We start from the raw sequence: 15,270 nt of genomic DNA, 5'->3' as shown, positions 1-15,270 counted from the left end.
AGTTTTCCCATTAACAGCATTCCAACATTGGTTCTGTTGCTGCTATGTCATGCTATACACAAAATAACCTGCATTACCTTTTCACTTTCAGTATTGATGTTTATTTTACCTACAATAAAGTTAGTCCTCTTTTGTGTTTAATTTCCCAACTTCCTCAATAATTTGTGAAATTTCATGTGGATGGAAGTAGATCATGAAAATGTATAAATTGCTTCATATTGAAGACCATCCTTACAACAGGGTGCCATATGTTACATGTGGATGTCTGCATACAGACTGTTCAATCATGCTGTATACCTCGTGTCAATGTACATTTGTACTCTTGTTCCCATGTGTTGTGTCTGTGTTTACCCAGAAAGGAAACACGGCCCTGCACATTGCGGCCTTGGCAGGACAGGAGCAAGTGGTCACAGAGCTGGTTAACTATGGGGCCAACGTCAACGCTCAGTCCCAGGTGAGGCTCCATGTTGTGTTGTCTCTCTCAACTATGATCTGTCAGCTTTTCAGTCAGGCACCTACTGTGAAACCATTGTACTGACTATAGCAATGATGTCTGTTCACATCTGCCTTTGCTCCTTTATTTCTCTGTATTGGTGTGCATCCGTGTGTGTGTTTCTGTAACTTTCTATTTTGATGTTGCTTTGGTTGCTTGTGGCTTCTCTGCTGCGTGTGTATGTGTGTGTCTGCATATTTCTGAGACAGAAGGGTTTCACTCCACTCTACATGGCTGCACAAGAAAACCATCTAGAGGTTGTGAAGTTTCTTCTGGAGAACGGGGCTAATCAGAGCATTCCAACTGAGGTACCAAAGAATAAGAGACGTTTGCACTCAGTAATCCAACAAAGTCCTCAATCCTATCCTGCTGATCTTGACTTGCTGTCGTTCCATTATGTTGTGTTCTCATCGGCTTTTCCCACTGAAACCTCTCTATATCGTCTCTTTTTCATCAATATGCCTTTGAAAGTGTCTTCTTTCTGCTACAGGATGGATTCACTCCTCTGGCTGTGGCTCTGCAGCAAGGCCATGAAAATATTGTCGCCCTGCTCATCAACTATGGCACCAAGGGAAAGGTTCGACTCCCTGCGTTGCACATTGCAGCGCGTAATGATGATACACGCACAGCTGCAGTACTTTTGCAGAACGACCCAAACCCTGATGTGCTCAGCAAGGTATGTGTGCATAAAAATTTACTTAATGCAGCGGTGCCTAAAATGTGGCATGCATGGCTGATTTTATTGTTATTTTATTATATTGGCCCTCTGCACGTTTTAAAAATACAATTAAACAAGAAGGAGGGATTTATGAGAATAAATTCGAAATATTAGGGGAAAAGTCATAATATTCATATAGAAATTTGTTATATTATGACAAAAACTTTACAAGCATACATAGTTAAAATAGAAAAATAGAAAACAGAAAATTTGACAAGCTATTAGAATCAAAACAGTTAATAATGTTGCAATTTTCGTTAGTGTAAGTTAGTGTTGTGGAAAAAATACAAGAAAACAATTCAAATATTTTTTTAAAGCAATAATGAACAAACAAGCAATGGATAAAAAGTAATCAGACACTTACCTATAACACAAAGCTGTCTTTTGCATATTTGCACAAGTTGGTTTACAAAATGTAAAATATCAAATTGGCCCCTGTATCCTTTGATGGCAAAGGTTTGAACACCTGGGCCTAATGAATGACAGTAACTATGGTGTGTCTCTCCAGACTGGATTCACACCTCTCCACATTGCTGCACACTATGAAAACTTGAACGTGGCTCAACTTCTTCTCAACAGAGGCGCTAATGTCAATTTTACCCCAAAGGTATGTCATTTCAATGTTTACTTTTACTTTTTAATGATGTATCTCTAAATGCGTACGTGCTGTATATCTATGCAGAATGGCATCACACCCCTTCACATTGCATCCAGGCGAGGCAATGTGATCATGGTCCGACTCCTCCTGGATAGAGGAGCACAAATAGATGCCAAGACCAAGGTGCAGCACCCTAGCAGAGTCTTTGATTCCCTCCATGTTTGCCACTACCACTAATAGATGCTGTCTCTTCCCAGGATGAGCTCACTCCTCTGCACTGTGCAGCCAGAAATGGTCATGTCAGGATCATAGAGATTCTTCTTGACAATGGAGCCCCCATTCAGGCAAAGACCAAGGTGATCCAACTTTGTCATTGTTCGTTCATTGTAGCTAACTTGTTTTGAAAGCATAATGATATAGTAAAGCACCTTTGTGAAAGTCCTGCCAAATCCAACTTTAAATTATTGCTGCTCGTCTGGCAGACAAGATTATGTTTCTGCTGCCTTGCCAAGGATGTGAAAGTCAACAGCTCTGTTTTGCAGAATGGCCTGTCTCCAATCCATATGGCAGCACAGGGGGACCATTTGGACTGTGTCAAGCAGCTACTGCAATACAATGCAGACATTGATGACATCACACTGGATCACCTGACACCTCTGCATGTGGCTGCACACTGTGGACACCACAGAATGGCTAAAGTTCTGCTGGATAAGGGGGCCAAACCCAACTCTCGGGCACTGGTCAGTGATCGTCACAGTTGCACAAATACTGTACAGTACACTGACCATCCATAGCATCAGGTACATTTTTCACAACCAAATGAGATATCTTACAAGAGCTGTATCCAAAATAAGACCTCACTATACACAAATACTGACACAAAGGGATTAATATTTTCTAGTTGTGCTTCTCATACTTTTATTTTCCTATAAAAAGATCAAAATACTGTGTAATGCAGTGCAATTCTGCACCACTCCTACACCAATATTGATCAATTAATACCTCTGTGCAAATGTGCAAATACTTTGTATCTCATTAGATAGTGCTAGTGTACCTAATGAAGTGCCCCATGAGTATAGAAATGTAACTATTCTAATAAGGCTTAAGTTTGACCTTGTAGTAAAAATGAATCATTTTCCCTCTCTTTAGAATGGCTTTACTCCTTTGCATATTGCTTGTAAAAAGAACCACATGCGCGTGATGGATCTTCTGCTCAAACATGCTGCATCATTAGAGGCGGTGACTGAGGTGAAGTGTTGGACATGAAAATAAAGTCAAAGAACATAACATCCAACATTAGCCCTGTGTTTTTCTAAGTCTCTTTTCTTTTTGAACAGTCTGGCTTAACACCCTTACATGTGGCATCTTTCATGGGTCACCTCAACATTGTGAAGATACTGCTGCAAAAAGGAGCTTCACCTAGTGCTTCCAATGTGGTATGTTATAGTATAGATATACAAGTGATAGTCATGACCTCATGAGTGTCAATTTAATCTGCATATGTCTGTTTTGTGTGCGTGTAGAAAGTGGAAACCCCTCTCCATATGGCATCTCGAGCAGGGCACTTTGAAGTGGCAGAGTTTTTATTACAGAACGCTGCACCGGTAGATGCCAAGGCCAAGGTAGCTACTCTGTCTACACGTTCATGAGAATTAAACGATTAAATTTCACTCAACTGTGTCATTGTTCACATTCATTAATATCACAACTCACTACCTTTTCAAGGATGACCAAACACCATTGCATTGTGCTGCAAGAATGGGCCACAAAGAGCTTGTAAAGCTGCTCTTGGAACACAAAGCCAAACCCAACTCCACAACGACAGCAGGACACACACCTCTTCATATTGCTGCCCGTGAGGGTCATGTGCAAACCGTACGCATCCTGCTGGATATGGAAGCACAGCAAACTAAGATGACTAAGGTAGTGCCCAGCTCTTTGATTTACAGTACCGTAATTGACATACTTGCTTGTTTCAGACTGTCAAACTTAAACTCATGACTTGTTGATTTCTTTGGTGGTTCTTTTACAGAAAGGCTTCACTCCCCTTCATGTGGCTTCCAAGTACGGCAAGGTAGATGTTGCTGAGCTGCTGTTGGAGAGAGGAGCTAACCCAAATGCTGCTGGAAAGGCAAGAGATACTTTAAAAAAATTGGGATGCTTTAGGTATCCATCATTTCAGACTTTTAAAATACAACGGTACCTCGATTTTCATTATGATTTGTTACAAAAGGTCAGAAAATTAAAACATATGAAAACAACATATTTTTGATGAAAATACAATTAATCTGCTGCAGACACCCAAAATATTCACAAAAATACACTTTATAATGACTAATTATAGTTTTACATACAGAAATGCATATATGCATATACAAGATTGGGTCATAGGGGTAGCAGCCTAAGCAGATGTCTGCTTCGCTATTTGGTCCAGATCCTGGAGCCTGGATCCCAAGGTGTTCCCAGGCCATGTGACATATAGCCTCTCCAACATGTCCTGGGTCGTCCCCCAGGCCTCCACCGGTGGGATGTGCTCTGAACACCTCCTCAGGGAGGTGCATTTGTATTTTAGTTTAGTTTAGTCATTTTTATGCTTGACAATGCTTAATTTAGGCAATATATATATACAATTTGCTTCAATGTTACTAAAAATAAGCCATATTCAACCACAAATAAGCACCATTTAACGATTTATTATTTCATATATTTTTGAAAAACCGTGATGAGTTGTGAAATTCAAACTGTGACTATATTGTGTAGCCTAAGTATCGCAAAAGTTCAAGACGGCTGAATAAACAAGCAATGCCTCCGCATAGTTATTAATAACACAAAGTTCAACATACTAAAGGGTAAAATACAACAGTATGTTATGTGCGATATTGTACAATAACCAAGAACCAAGGAATTGTTTCTGTCAAAAAATATGAATCATACGAAAACTGGGCTGTTTGAAAACCAAGGTTTGACTGTATTGTATGTGTCTGTTGCAGAACGGTCTGACTCCACTGCATGTTGCAGTGCATCACAACAACCTAGATGTTGTCAACCTGCTTGTCAGCAAAGGAGGGTCACCACACAGTGCAGCCAGGGTAAGGGACAATTCCCTGCAATTCATATTACATAATTCATTTGTCATCCCAAGTCTTTACCTCTTTTTTTAGAACGGCTACACCGCCCTCCATATTGCATCCAAGCAGAATCAGATGGAGGTGGCTAACAGCCTGTTGCAATATGGAGCTTCAGCCAATGCTGAATCTCTACAGGGAGTCACACCTCTCCACCTGGCCTCGCAGGAAGGAAGGCCCGATATGGTCTCGCTGCTTATTTCTAAACAGGCGAATGTCAACCTTGGCAATAAGGCAAGAGTAGCATTTAAAACAACAGTGTGTGATTTCAAATGTATATTTAATATTTTTGTTTTCCGCTCAGAGTGGACTTACTCCTCTCCACCTTGTGGCGCAAGAAGGACATGTTGGCATTGCAGACATCTTGGTCAAGCAAGGAGCTTCAGTCTATGCTGCCACACGGGTAAGCTTGTCTTAAAAACAATATTTTCGTGTAGCCTTCTTCAAACTGTTAGAACCGAAATTATGGTTTATTGACAAACAATAAACAAATCTTATCAAAAATTCAAGTGAACCTTAAAAAACAAGAAGTTTAGTTTTGAAGTGTTGAAAATAATCTGTCTTTACTTGTCATCTCAGATGGGCTACACGCCTCTTCATGTAGCATGTCACTATGGCAACATCAAAATGGTGAAGTTCCTGCTGCAGCAGCAAGCCAATGTCAACAGTAAAACACGGGTGAGCCTTCTGGCGTGACAGAGTTGCACTGCACCACCAATTATTAACAGGGGGTCTAGTCATTTGGGGGCAACTGTACTCATTGGGGCCCTCCACATACTTTTTTTTTTTTTTCAAAATGTGAGAGTCTAATTTAGGGCACTAAATTATTAAATCTGTTATCAGCTTAAGTTGCTAGTTACATAGTCATGTTTATACACGCCCCCAAAATGATTTAATGTTTATCATCTTTTAACAAATGTGAATGTGAGAAAATTCTCCTATTTCCTTTATGGATGCATGAATAACAGAATGTAATACAGCATTTGTTGTTAAATAGACGCCATTCAGCAGTTATAAGAAAGTTTGACTGTCTCTTATCTTGTCTAGCTTGGTTACACTCCATTGCATCAGGCCGCCCAGCAGGGTCACACAGACATTGTAACACTGCTGCTGAAGCATGGCGCTCAGCCTAACGAGACCACCACGGTGAGTATGACCACACCTTCGCCTTCCTACATCCACCTTCATGGAGTGTTTAGAATCTGACCATTGTGCTTCTCGTTCCGTTAGAACGGTACATCAGCGCTTGCCATTGCCAAGAGGCTCGGGTACATCTCTGTGATTGATGTTCTGAAGCTTGTGACAGAAGAGACTGTTTCCATGGTGAGAAGCAACATGGATGTTAAAATACTAAAAAATTATAAAATATTGATTTTCCTTATTTTTACCCACAGACCACTACAGAGAAACACCGGATGAGTTTCCCAGAAACAGTGGATGAGATACTGGATGTGTCTGAGGATGAAGGTACAACGCTAAAGTGTTACTAAATAGTTGAAATAAAAACAACATGGCTGTTTTTGAAATGGTCATACCGTTATTCCTTTTTTTTATCTTTTGCACCTTTTGTAGGACTTGCACAGCTAACATTAGGTATGAATGTCTTTTTATCTCCATGTGTGCCATTCGGTTGGTTGGTGTAAGAAATATGAGTCTTCATTACCAGCTCACCTTCTTCATCGTTTTTTGCTGTGTGTGTTTGTGTTGGTGCTCAGTGTGATCGTAACTTGGCTTTCTCACCGGCATGTTTGTAACCTGTCATTCACTAAATGTCATATCAGCAAAATGGGAACAATATGAGTGAAAACATTCACATGGAGTTATGTTTTGCACCGATATTTCATCTTCCATCATTGCCAACTTGTGTTTGCCGTGATCACCTCGTAATGACACAGAATATTACAACCTGACTGCAACTCCATTACGATAGATTCAACATTCAGTGTTCAATTACTGTATTTTCCGGACTATTAGTCACACTTTTTTTCATAGCTTGGCTGTTCCTGCGACTTATACTCAAGAGCGACTTATAAATGAAAAAAACGTTTTATTTTTTGTGTACCTGAATAACTATTGTGTTAGCATATTTTACATCTATTCAGCCTATTCTCTATTATTTTATTGTTAGAACTTGCCTTCCAAGAGGAAGTAATGTCTGTTTTGGTCAAGTAGTTTGTAAAATAAATTACCCGCAAAAAATGCGACTTATACTCCAGTGCGACTTATGTATATTTTTTTCTACCTAATTATGCATTTTTGGCATTGTGCAACTTATACTCCAGAGCAACTTATAGTCCAGAAAATACGGTAAATGTTATGCCTATAATTACCCCACAACTGACACTTTGTCATTGTTCCTCAAGCAGCAGTAGAAGTTATGTACATATACTATATTATATGGAATAACACATACCATATTTCTCACAGGACCAGAATTTTGTATTTGTGGTATTGGTGGGTGCAGGTGGGGGGTAAAGGGATGTAATCCTTACATTTGCAGAACTGGCCATGTCACATTTGTCAGTAAAAAGCATAACAAGTATGTCAGAACTACAAATGAACTGTCACTTCTTTTTGTTGTTTGTTTTTATATCACAAACACAACTGAGCCGCTGTGAGGGTTTTTTTTACTTTGGGGAGGGGCTTTCATGTCTGAGTCGCCAAAAGACTCTTCAGTAGATTTGGCGCTATTTGCTTTTTTTGAAAAAGAGTATCCAGAGGGGTCTGATTATTCACTAAATATAGCAACAAAGTTGTTAAGTTGGCAAAAACGAGCCCTCCTGTTCTGTTATGCTCTGACAGACTATAATGTGTTTATGAACAAGGGCGAACAGGTAGCACCAAATCTATTGGTGGCAAGCTGCCACAAATAGGGCGTGGAGAGGATCCAGTTTGGTGGCTGTAGGATAGGGTCTCTGCTTTTTGCATATGATGTGGTCCTGCTGGCTTCATCAAATTTACAAGAGCAAAGTTGAAATAGGTGGGGGGAAAACAAACAAGCTCTAATTTAATGAGAATAAAAACAAAATATTAAGAGGAAAAAATGCATATTCCATTGAGAAGCTAAAAACACAATTTTATGAGAACAGTAGATAATATCCATCAATTTCTATGCCCCTTACGCTCATTAGGGTTGCAGGGGTATGCTGGGGAATGATGGTCACCAGCTTATTACATAATGTTAGAAGGAAATAAATTTTTTTATTTTTTAAAAGTTGGAATACTATACAAAACAAACCCAACTAAATTAAGTTGTATTTTTTTTCAAAAAAGATTTAGGTTGGGCAAAAGTTCTACTTTGGGAATAATGATAAAATATTATGAGAATCACGTCAAATATAATAAGTCAAATAAAATAAGTCAAATAAAATAAGTCAAATAAAATAAGTCAAATAAAGTCAATATGTCAAAGTAAGTTCAAAAGAAACTGAAATCCAGCCATCCGTTTTATTCCTCTTATCCGGAAGAATGGCAGCAGCAGTCTTAGTCGGGAAACCCAGGCTTCCCGGTCTCCGAAAAAAAAAAAAAAAAATTAAAACATAGCAAAAATCTGAAAAAAATAAGTTCTCACTCATATTTTTCACTTTTTTACTTCTATCACAAAGCTCAGATGCAGCTTATTCTTTAAATATTTATAACTTCTTCCATGTGGTGGTTTAAAAATATCAAAATGGCCTATCCTTTATTTTTTCAGTATGTGGACCTCAGTGAAAAAGTTTGGACACCCCTGTCACAATGTGTGTAATCATTGTTGCGTGTAGTCAACTACAATTATATTTTGAATGTTTGTTTTGACGCTGTAACAAGTAGATAGTGTAGATCCACACCATCCATGATTCATCTTGCCTGGTTTCCATGATGTCTAATCCTTCCTACAGCTCATTAACACCTTGCCTTTTCTCTCTCTCTCTCTCTCCCTATTTTGCTGTTTGACCAACCTGACCTCGGTCTGTTCGCTCTCTTTGGCATGTTGTTCTGTGAAGGAGAGGAGCTCCTGGGGACAGAAGGGGCCAGGTACATGAAGATGGATGACATGAAAGACCATGATGACGATTTCCTCTCCCCCAAGAAATCACTGGAGTACGAGAGAGGGCTGGGCACAGCGTAAGGGGGCTGGGCTGGGAAGCATGGGAGAGAAACTGAATAGCAGGAGACTCATCCTAGATGTCCACTTAGCAAACACCATGGGGGAGCGCCAGCAGAATGTTCTCAATCTCACTTGCGTTTTCCACTCTCATTCAACAGAAATTACTCACCAGCCATTCCCAGGATTCCACGTGTTTCTCCTGAGACTGTGAACCTGAAAGAGCGTGAGATAGATCAGGTACAATACAGAACATGATTAAGACAAATACCCATAGTTCTACATACAGTGTTATTGCATCCATCCATTTTCTATACCGCTTATCCTCATGAGGGATGCGGGCAAGCTGGAGCCCATCCTAGCTGCCCTCAGGCGAGAAGCGGGGTACACCCTGGACTGGCCACCAGTCAATCACAATGCACATATAGACAAACAACCATTCACACTCGCACTCACATTCATACCTATGGACAATTTGGAGTCGCCAATTAACCTAGCATGTTGGAATGTTGGAGGAAACCGGAGAGATGCCCAACCGGGGAATTGAACCCCAGCTGTGTGGCCTGTGCGCTAATCACTCTACCATGCAGCCCCATCGCCAATAATGTAATTATTATTGTAAAATGAATAAAACTGGGTTTCCACACAGGGCGTCATTGAAGCTGGAACTGAACCGGATACAATTCATGTTAATTGTTAATATTAGTTTGATGTTGTTTTCCAGCAATACACTCCACTTCCACTGCCAAAAGAGTATGATGAAGACTCGCTCATTCCCAGCAGCCCGGCGACTGAGACGTCAGACAACGTCAGCCCAGTTGCCAGTCCCATACATACAGGGTGAGCCCTGCAGAGCATTTTCATAACCTGAAGATGTCATCAACTTGCCAAAAGACAGCTAATTGTTTTATAACTACTGGCAGGTTTCTGGTCAGCTTTATGGTGGATGCTCGTGGTGGCTCAATGCGTGGCAGCAGACATAATGGCCTGCGTGTCATAATACCGCCAAGGACCTGTGCGGCCCCCACGCGCATCACCTGCCGCCTGGTGAAGCCACAGAAGCTTACCAACCCTCCTCCACTGGTAGAAGGAGAGGGCCTGGCCAGCAGAATAATCTCCCTTGGGCCAGCTGGCATGCAGTTTCTAGGGTGAGGAAGCCATTACTCCTCTGCTGTGCTTTGCTTTACCCAAAAATAAATATTAACAAGGACTTAAGGGGAAGGTGATACTGATAAAAGCACTGTTTATTGTACTGTTGTATTGTATTGTTGACATAAGGAGACAAACGCCAAAGAAGAAGAAGGCGGGCTAATGTGTGAAATGAGGGCGGTATTGGAGTATATAGATATTAATACAGAGGATATGTGAATCTTTACTTTGCAAGTCAATTTTGCTGTGTGCCCATAAATTACTCCTTTATATATAATTTGTGCTCTTGATATATAATTTATATTTGTTCCCTGTGATGTGTCAGCCCAGTGATTGTGGAGATCCCTCACTTTGCTGCGCTGGGTCGTGGTGACCGTGAGCTTGTGGTGCTGAGGAGTGAGAATGGATCTGTGTGGAAAGAACACCGTAATCGCTATGGCGATGAGGTTCTCGAGACCATCCTGAATGGGATGGATGAGGGTAAGATTTTGTGACCATAAATGTTGTTCTGAATGACCACAGCCTGATTTCATTTGAGATTATTATTTTTTTTATTCATGCAGACTTGGAAAGTCAGGAGGAACTCGGGAAGAAGCGAATCCGCCGCATCATATCAACTGATTTCCCGCTTTATTTTGCCGTCGTATCAAGAGTCCAGCAAGAGAGCGACCTGATTGGCCCCGAGGGGGGCTCATTGACGAGCAAGCTGGTGCCGATGGTTCAGGCTACGTTTCCAGAGACGGCAGTCACCAAGCGAGTCCGTCTGGGGCTGCAGGTGAGAATGGACGATGAAGAGAAGAATGGAGGGAGGACAGAATCATAAAGTTGCCTGAAAGAAGCATGTTGCCATTATCTATCATTTGCCTTATCACATTTATTTTTGCTGTCAACACAGCACAGTGCATGCGCTTTGCACCCTTCAATTCCACTGTCCATTTTAGTATGTATGTCATGTAGTTGTGTCATTTTGTTTTTAGCGTTACTGATGTCTCACCAGTGTATTGTATGGGCATAGGCTTCGGGACACATAGAACAGCCTCCACTTTTCTGGGAAGACTTTCTGAAATATGTTGTAGTTTTTCACTATAGAGGCCCTGTTGATTTACTATCTTTGTCCAGCTCATTGGCTCGAGGTCAGGATCTTTTAGTTCTTCAAGGTCATGGTAAGATCTAGATTAAGATTCACAATGAAATAAAGAGTATCATCCAATTCTTGATAATTAACTAATAAAGTATAGCTCAGGATTTGTGTCCATATATAATTGATCACTTGAAATATTTTCCTTTTGGTAGTATTCTTCATCTGTCAGTGTTTATGTTTATTTTTTGTCTCCATACTTTGATGCCATGAATGTCAAATATGTTTAATGGGCCTTTTTGTGCACCTGTGTGCTTACTATAGAATGATATGATGGACCAGACACACTGTATATGCAAACCTTGTTATTACACACTTTTCATCAGTTCTTGGTCATTGTTCACTATGTTCAAATTAGGTAAAACTCTGTAAAATGCATAAAACATTTATCAGTAATTTATAATGATCAAAGAAACCAGTCTCAGTATCATATTTATCATTATATTGACTTTATGTTCATTCAGCTAGTATACTGTATTTATGCTGTATATACCCTGTATTTAGACTTGATTTATTTTTGTTGCTTGATTTTTAACAAACTAGGAAAGAATATTTTTAACCTACCAGTATGGACCTTTCTTACATTTTATACGAGTAATGAAGTTCTCTTTTAAACACAACCATTCATGTTGCAGGCTGTACAACTCAAACTGTATATTTTAATTAATGTTCTGTTGTTGCTCTGTTGAGGATAAAATAGAGATCTTTATCATGGATATTAATGCTGACACATAATAAAAGTGTTATTCTTAACGCCTCCAACAGATTGTGATGCTTTTTTTTCTCCCAATTTTATTTCTTGGTCTGTTTTTGTCATAAATCCTTTCCTTTTTTTCCACCTTCTTCATCATTTCTCAATTCTATTCTGCTCTCCATGGCTTATGCATGTTATTCTGTGCCACCCATTCGGCGCCCACCTCTCCATCCCTGACCTTTGACCCCAGGCTCAGCCCGTTCCTGATGAGCTGGTGGCCAAGCTGCTCGGTAACCAGGCCAACTTTAGTCCTGTGGTCACGGTGGAGCCTCGGCGGCGCAAGTTCCACCGACCTATTGGCTTACGCATCCCCTTGCCGCCATCCTGGAGGGACAGCCCTCGAGACTCTGGGGAGGGCGACACCACCAGTCTGCGTCTTCTCTGCTCTGTCATAGGTACTGCAAGCCATGGGAACGGGATACAATTCCCAAAAGATGAAACGTGTATAATTGTTATGCTTATCTAGTGTATTCACTGTGATGCTCCAAAAGGCCTAGGCTGAGGCCATGCCTTTGAATCCTTACTGTATGTTCTACTCAGGTGGAACAGCTGCAGCCCAGTGGGAAGACATCACTGGTACCACAAAGCTTATCTATGCTAACGACTGTGCCAGTTTTACAACCAATGTCTCTGCAAGGTGAGTACAGCTAATTCAAGTCAGATGTTCCACAATAGTTGCTGGAATTTCTACTGTTGGAATGCTTTTAGTGAGCCTTACATTTAGTTTGTGAACGTAGCTTTAACGATAATGAGCTGGGGTTGCCCATGTCTGCCTGTGCAAGAGTGTGTGGCTCCAAGAAGCACCGTATTTTACTGTTGGTAATGGTAACAACGTTTTATCATTGGTAAGGGGAAGTTACATCCCAACGTCCTATGGGGAAAATCACAAGAGACACGAACGAGGGTCACAGGGATTTTCAAACTTGGAGACAGTTTTTATTTATTTATATATTGCCTTTTTTATTTATTGAATTGTACATAGTACCAAAACTTTAAATTATTGTTATTTATTCTAAATTATTTAAACTATTTGTACAAATTACTGTTTACGCTGTACATTGTTGTTCATATTTGATGTAATCTATTTATTCTCCACATTATTATTTATTATTTATTATTACACGGGAGCCAGGCAACAACATTTTGTTGGTAATTTCACGGCTGTGTTATTGTGCAATGACAACAAAGAAAGTCTATGTCTATGTCTATGAATCGGAAACCAAATCAGTGTTATCACTCTTGTCCAAATTGTCACAGAAAGCCTGACATATTAGTGTCATTTAAGGCATTAAAAAATATATAATATATTTTTCTTTCTCAGGTTCTGGCTGGCAGACTGCCCCCGTACAGCAGAGTCGGTGTCCTTTGCCAACCTTCTCTACAAAGAGCTGTCTGCTGTACCCTACATGGCGAAGTTTGTTGTGTTCGCAAAGATGAATGAGTTACGGGAAGGCCGACTGCGCTGCTACTGCATGACAGACGACAAGATGGATAAAACACTGGAACAGCATGAAAACTTCACAGAGGTGGCCCGGAGCAGAGACATTGAGGTCTGCTCCGGCCTTATCCTGAGGAAGCAACACGGTCAAACTCTAATTTAATGTCTTGTTTGTGTTTTTTTTCTCACAGGTACTGGAGGGAATGCCGCTTCACCTGGAATGTTCAGGGAATCTGGTGCCAGTGCGCAAGGCAGCCCAGCAACCTCGCTGCTTCAGCTTCCAGGCTTTCAGAGACAACAGACTTCCTGTCTCAGTTAAGGTAAAACACCTTTCTTAATCTGGGTTTGTGAGGTGTGTCCTCATTGATCTTCTTGTGCTTGTGTCCAAGGTGAGAGACAGCAGCAGAGAGCCGACTGGCTTCCTGTCTTTCCTGCGTAAAACAACTAAGTATGAAGACAGTCAACATGTGTTGTGTAACCTCAACATCACCATGCCTCCTTGTATCAAGGTAACACACTAATAACAGTAATACTGTATCAACACATCACCCTTCTTTAACTTTCTTTATTGTTGTTTACTTGATTGGTAGATTCTTGGAAGTGAAGACCGCAGACGAACTTTGACCCCGCTGGCACTGAGAGAAAGATACAGCGCCCTGAATGAACCTGCTATGGGTATGAGTCACCTGATTCTTTTCATTCATTCATTTTCTACCGCTTATCCTCACGAGGGTCGCGGGGGTGCTGGAGCCTATCCCAGCTGTCTTCGGGCGAGAGGCGGGCTACACCATGGATTGGTCGCCAGCCAATCACAGGGCACAAATAGACAAACAACCATTCACACTCACATTCATACCTATGGACAATTTGGAGTCACCAATTAACCTAGCAGGTTTTTGGAATGTGGGAGGAAACCGGAGTACCCGGAGAAAACCCACACATGCACGGGGAGAACATGCAAACTCCACACAGAGATGGCCAAGGGTGGAATTGAACCCTGGCCTCCTAGCTGTGAGGTCTGCGCGCTAACCACACAATATGCCGTGCAGCCCACCTGATTCTTTTCTTACTATGAAATTTTTTACATTTAGCTTTTCAGCTTATATCCGAAGCTATACAATAAAGACTAAAATTAGACTAAAAGACTAAGAAGATCATAGATAAAAATTTGTGTTGTGCACACACAGCACACAGACTGGCCAACAGAAAAGATTACGCTATACAGTATATACACTTAAGAATGCCTTTCTTAAGTATATTTAGTCATCGTAAGACTGCTGCATGACAGAATCTAATATAATAGACTATGGTACATACATTAGTCTTATTTTGCATCGTTTCAGAGATGTTTTCTTCACAAAAATGATATCAAATGTTACATCTGTTTCCCTTCAGCTTCAATGAGTGCAATGGAGCGCACTGAACTCAAGATGGCTGTGATAGCAGAGCAGTTGGGACTGAGCTGGGCCGGTCAGTCAACACTAATGCTGTTTTCCATGTTTGTAAACCAGCCATGTTTATTTTGTGGCTCAGTAGCTTGTCTCTCTGTGTGCGGAATAAAATGTTTCTAATCACTGTGTTTTCCCTACCAAGAGTCATTTGTTATTCATTCTTTTCAGAGTTGGCACGTGAGCTTCAGCTCAGCGTGGATGACATCAACAAGATTCGGGTGGAGAATCCAAACTCTCTGCTGGAGCAGAGCTCTGCATTGCTCAACCTGTGGGCGACACGCGAGGGCAAAAGAGCCAAAAGTCAGTATGAACGTTTAGATGC

The 15,270-nt window shown here is 40.8% G+C and overlaps 1 protein-coding gene across 7 annotated transcripts in view; it reads left to right on the top strand.

Annotated features, from left to right (window-relative positions):
* The window catches only part of ank1a (ankyrin 1, erythrocytic a), a 79,124-nt gene that overhangs the window by 46,375 nt on the left and 17,479 nt on the right, over positions 1–15,270 (top strand). For 6 of the 7 annotated variants that reach the window (XM_058072096.1, XM_058072101.1, XM_058072102.1 and 3 more), the window contains 34 exons: positions 356–454; positions 703–801; positions 984–1,169; positions 1,720–1,818; positions 1,894–1,992; positions 2,067–2,165; positions 2,352–2,549; positions 2,959–3,057; positions 3,147–3,245; positions 3,333–3,431; positions 3,535–3,732; positions 3,842–3,940; positions 4,800–4,898; positions 4,971–5,168; positions 5,239–5,337; positions 5,514–5,612; positions 5,982–6,080; positions 6,165–6,257; positions 6,329–6,401; positions 6,507–6,527; positions 8,918–9,038; positions 9,180–9,258; positions 9,743–9,858; positions 9,942–10,166; positions 10,493–10,647; positions 10,731–10,942; positions 12,250–12,454; positions 12,600–12,696; positions 13,381–13,609; positions 13,689–13,817; positions 13,887–14,006; positions 14,088–14,172; positions 14,893–14,967; positions 15,117–15,248. In XM_058072096.1, the coding sequence (XP_057928079.1) occupies positions 356–454; positions 703–801; positions 984–1,169; positions 1,720–1,818; positions 1,894–1,992; positions 2,067–2,165; positions 2,352–2,549; positions 2,959–3,057; positions 3,147–3,245; positions 3,333–3,431; positions 3,535–3,732; positions 3,842–3,940; positions 4,800–4,898; positions 4,971–5,168; positions 5,239–5,337; positions 5,514–5,612; positions 5,982–6,080; positions 6,165–6,257; positions 6,329–6,401; positions 6,507–6,527; positions 8,918–9,038; positions 9,180–9,258; positions 9,743–9,858; positions 9,942–10,166; positions 10,493–10,647; positions 10,731–10,942; positions 12,250–12,454; positions 12,600–12,696; positions 13,381–13,609; positions 13,689–13,817; positions 13,887–14,006; positions 14,088–14,172; positions 14,893–14,967; positions 15,117–15,248 (4,234 nt within the window). The remainder of the gene's footprint in view (positions 1–355; positions 455–702; positions 802–983; positions 1,170–1,719; positions 1,819–1,893; positions 1,993–2,066; positions 2,166–2,351; positions 2,550–2,958; positions 3,058–3,146; positions 3,246–3,332; positions 3,432–3,534; positions 3,733–3,841; positions 3,941–4,799; positions 4,899–4,970; positions 5,169–5,238; positions 5,338–5,513; positions 5,613–5,981; positions 6,081–6,164; positions 6,258–6,328; positions 6,402–6,506; positions 6,528–8,917; positions 9,039–9,179; positions 9,259–9,742; positions 9,859–9,941; positions 10,167–10,492; positions 10,648–10,730; positions 10,943–12,249; positions 12,455–12,599; positions 12,697–13,380; positions 13,610–13,688; positions 13,818–13,886; positions 14,007–14,087; positions 14,173–14,892; positions 14,968–15,116; positions 15,249–15,270) is intronic. The other variant, XM_058072098.1, reaches the window with a different exon arrangement.

The sequence above is a fragment of the Doryrhamphus excisus genome, chromosome 4 (assembly GCF_030265055.1).
Source record: "Doryrhamphus excisus isolate RoL2022-K1 chromosome 4, RoL_Dexc_1.0, whole genome shotgun sequence".
NCBI classification, from domain to species: Eukaryota; Metazoa; Chordata; class Actinopteri; order Syngnathiformes; family Syngnathidae; genus Doryrhamphus; species Doryrhamphus excisus.
Note: the sequence above shows the minus strand (reverse complement) of the source record. Positions and strands in the feature narration are given on the sequence as shown.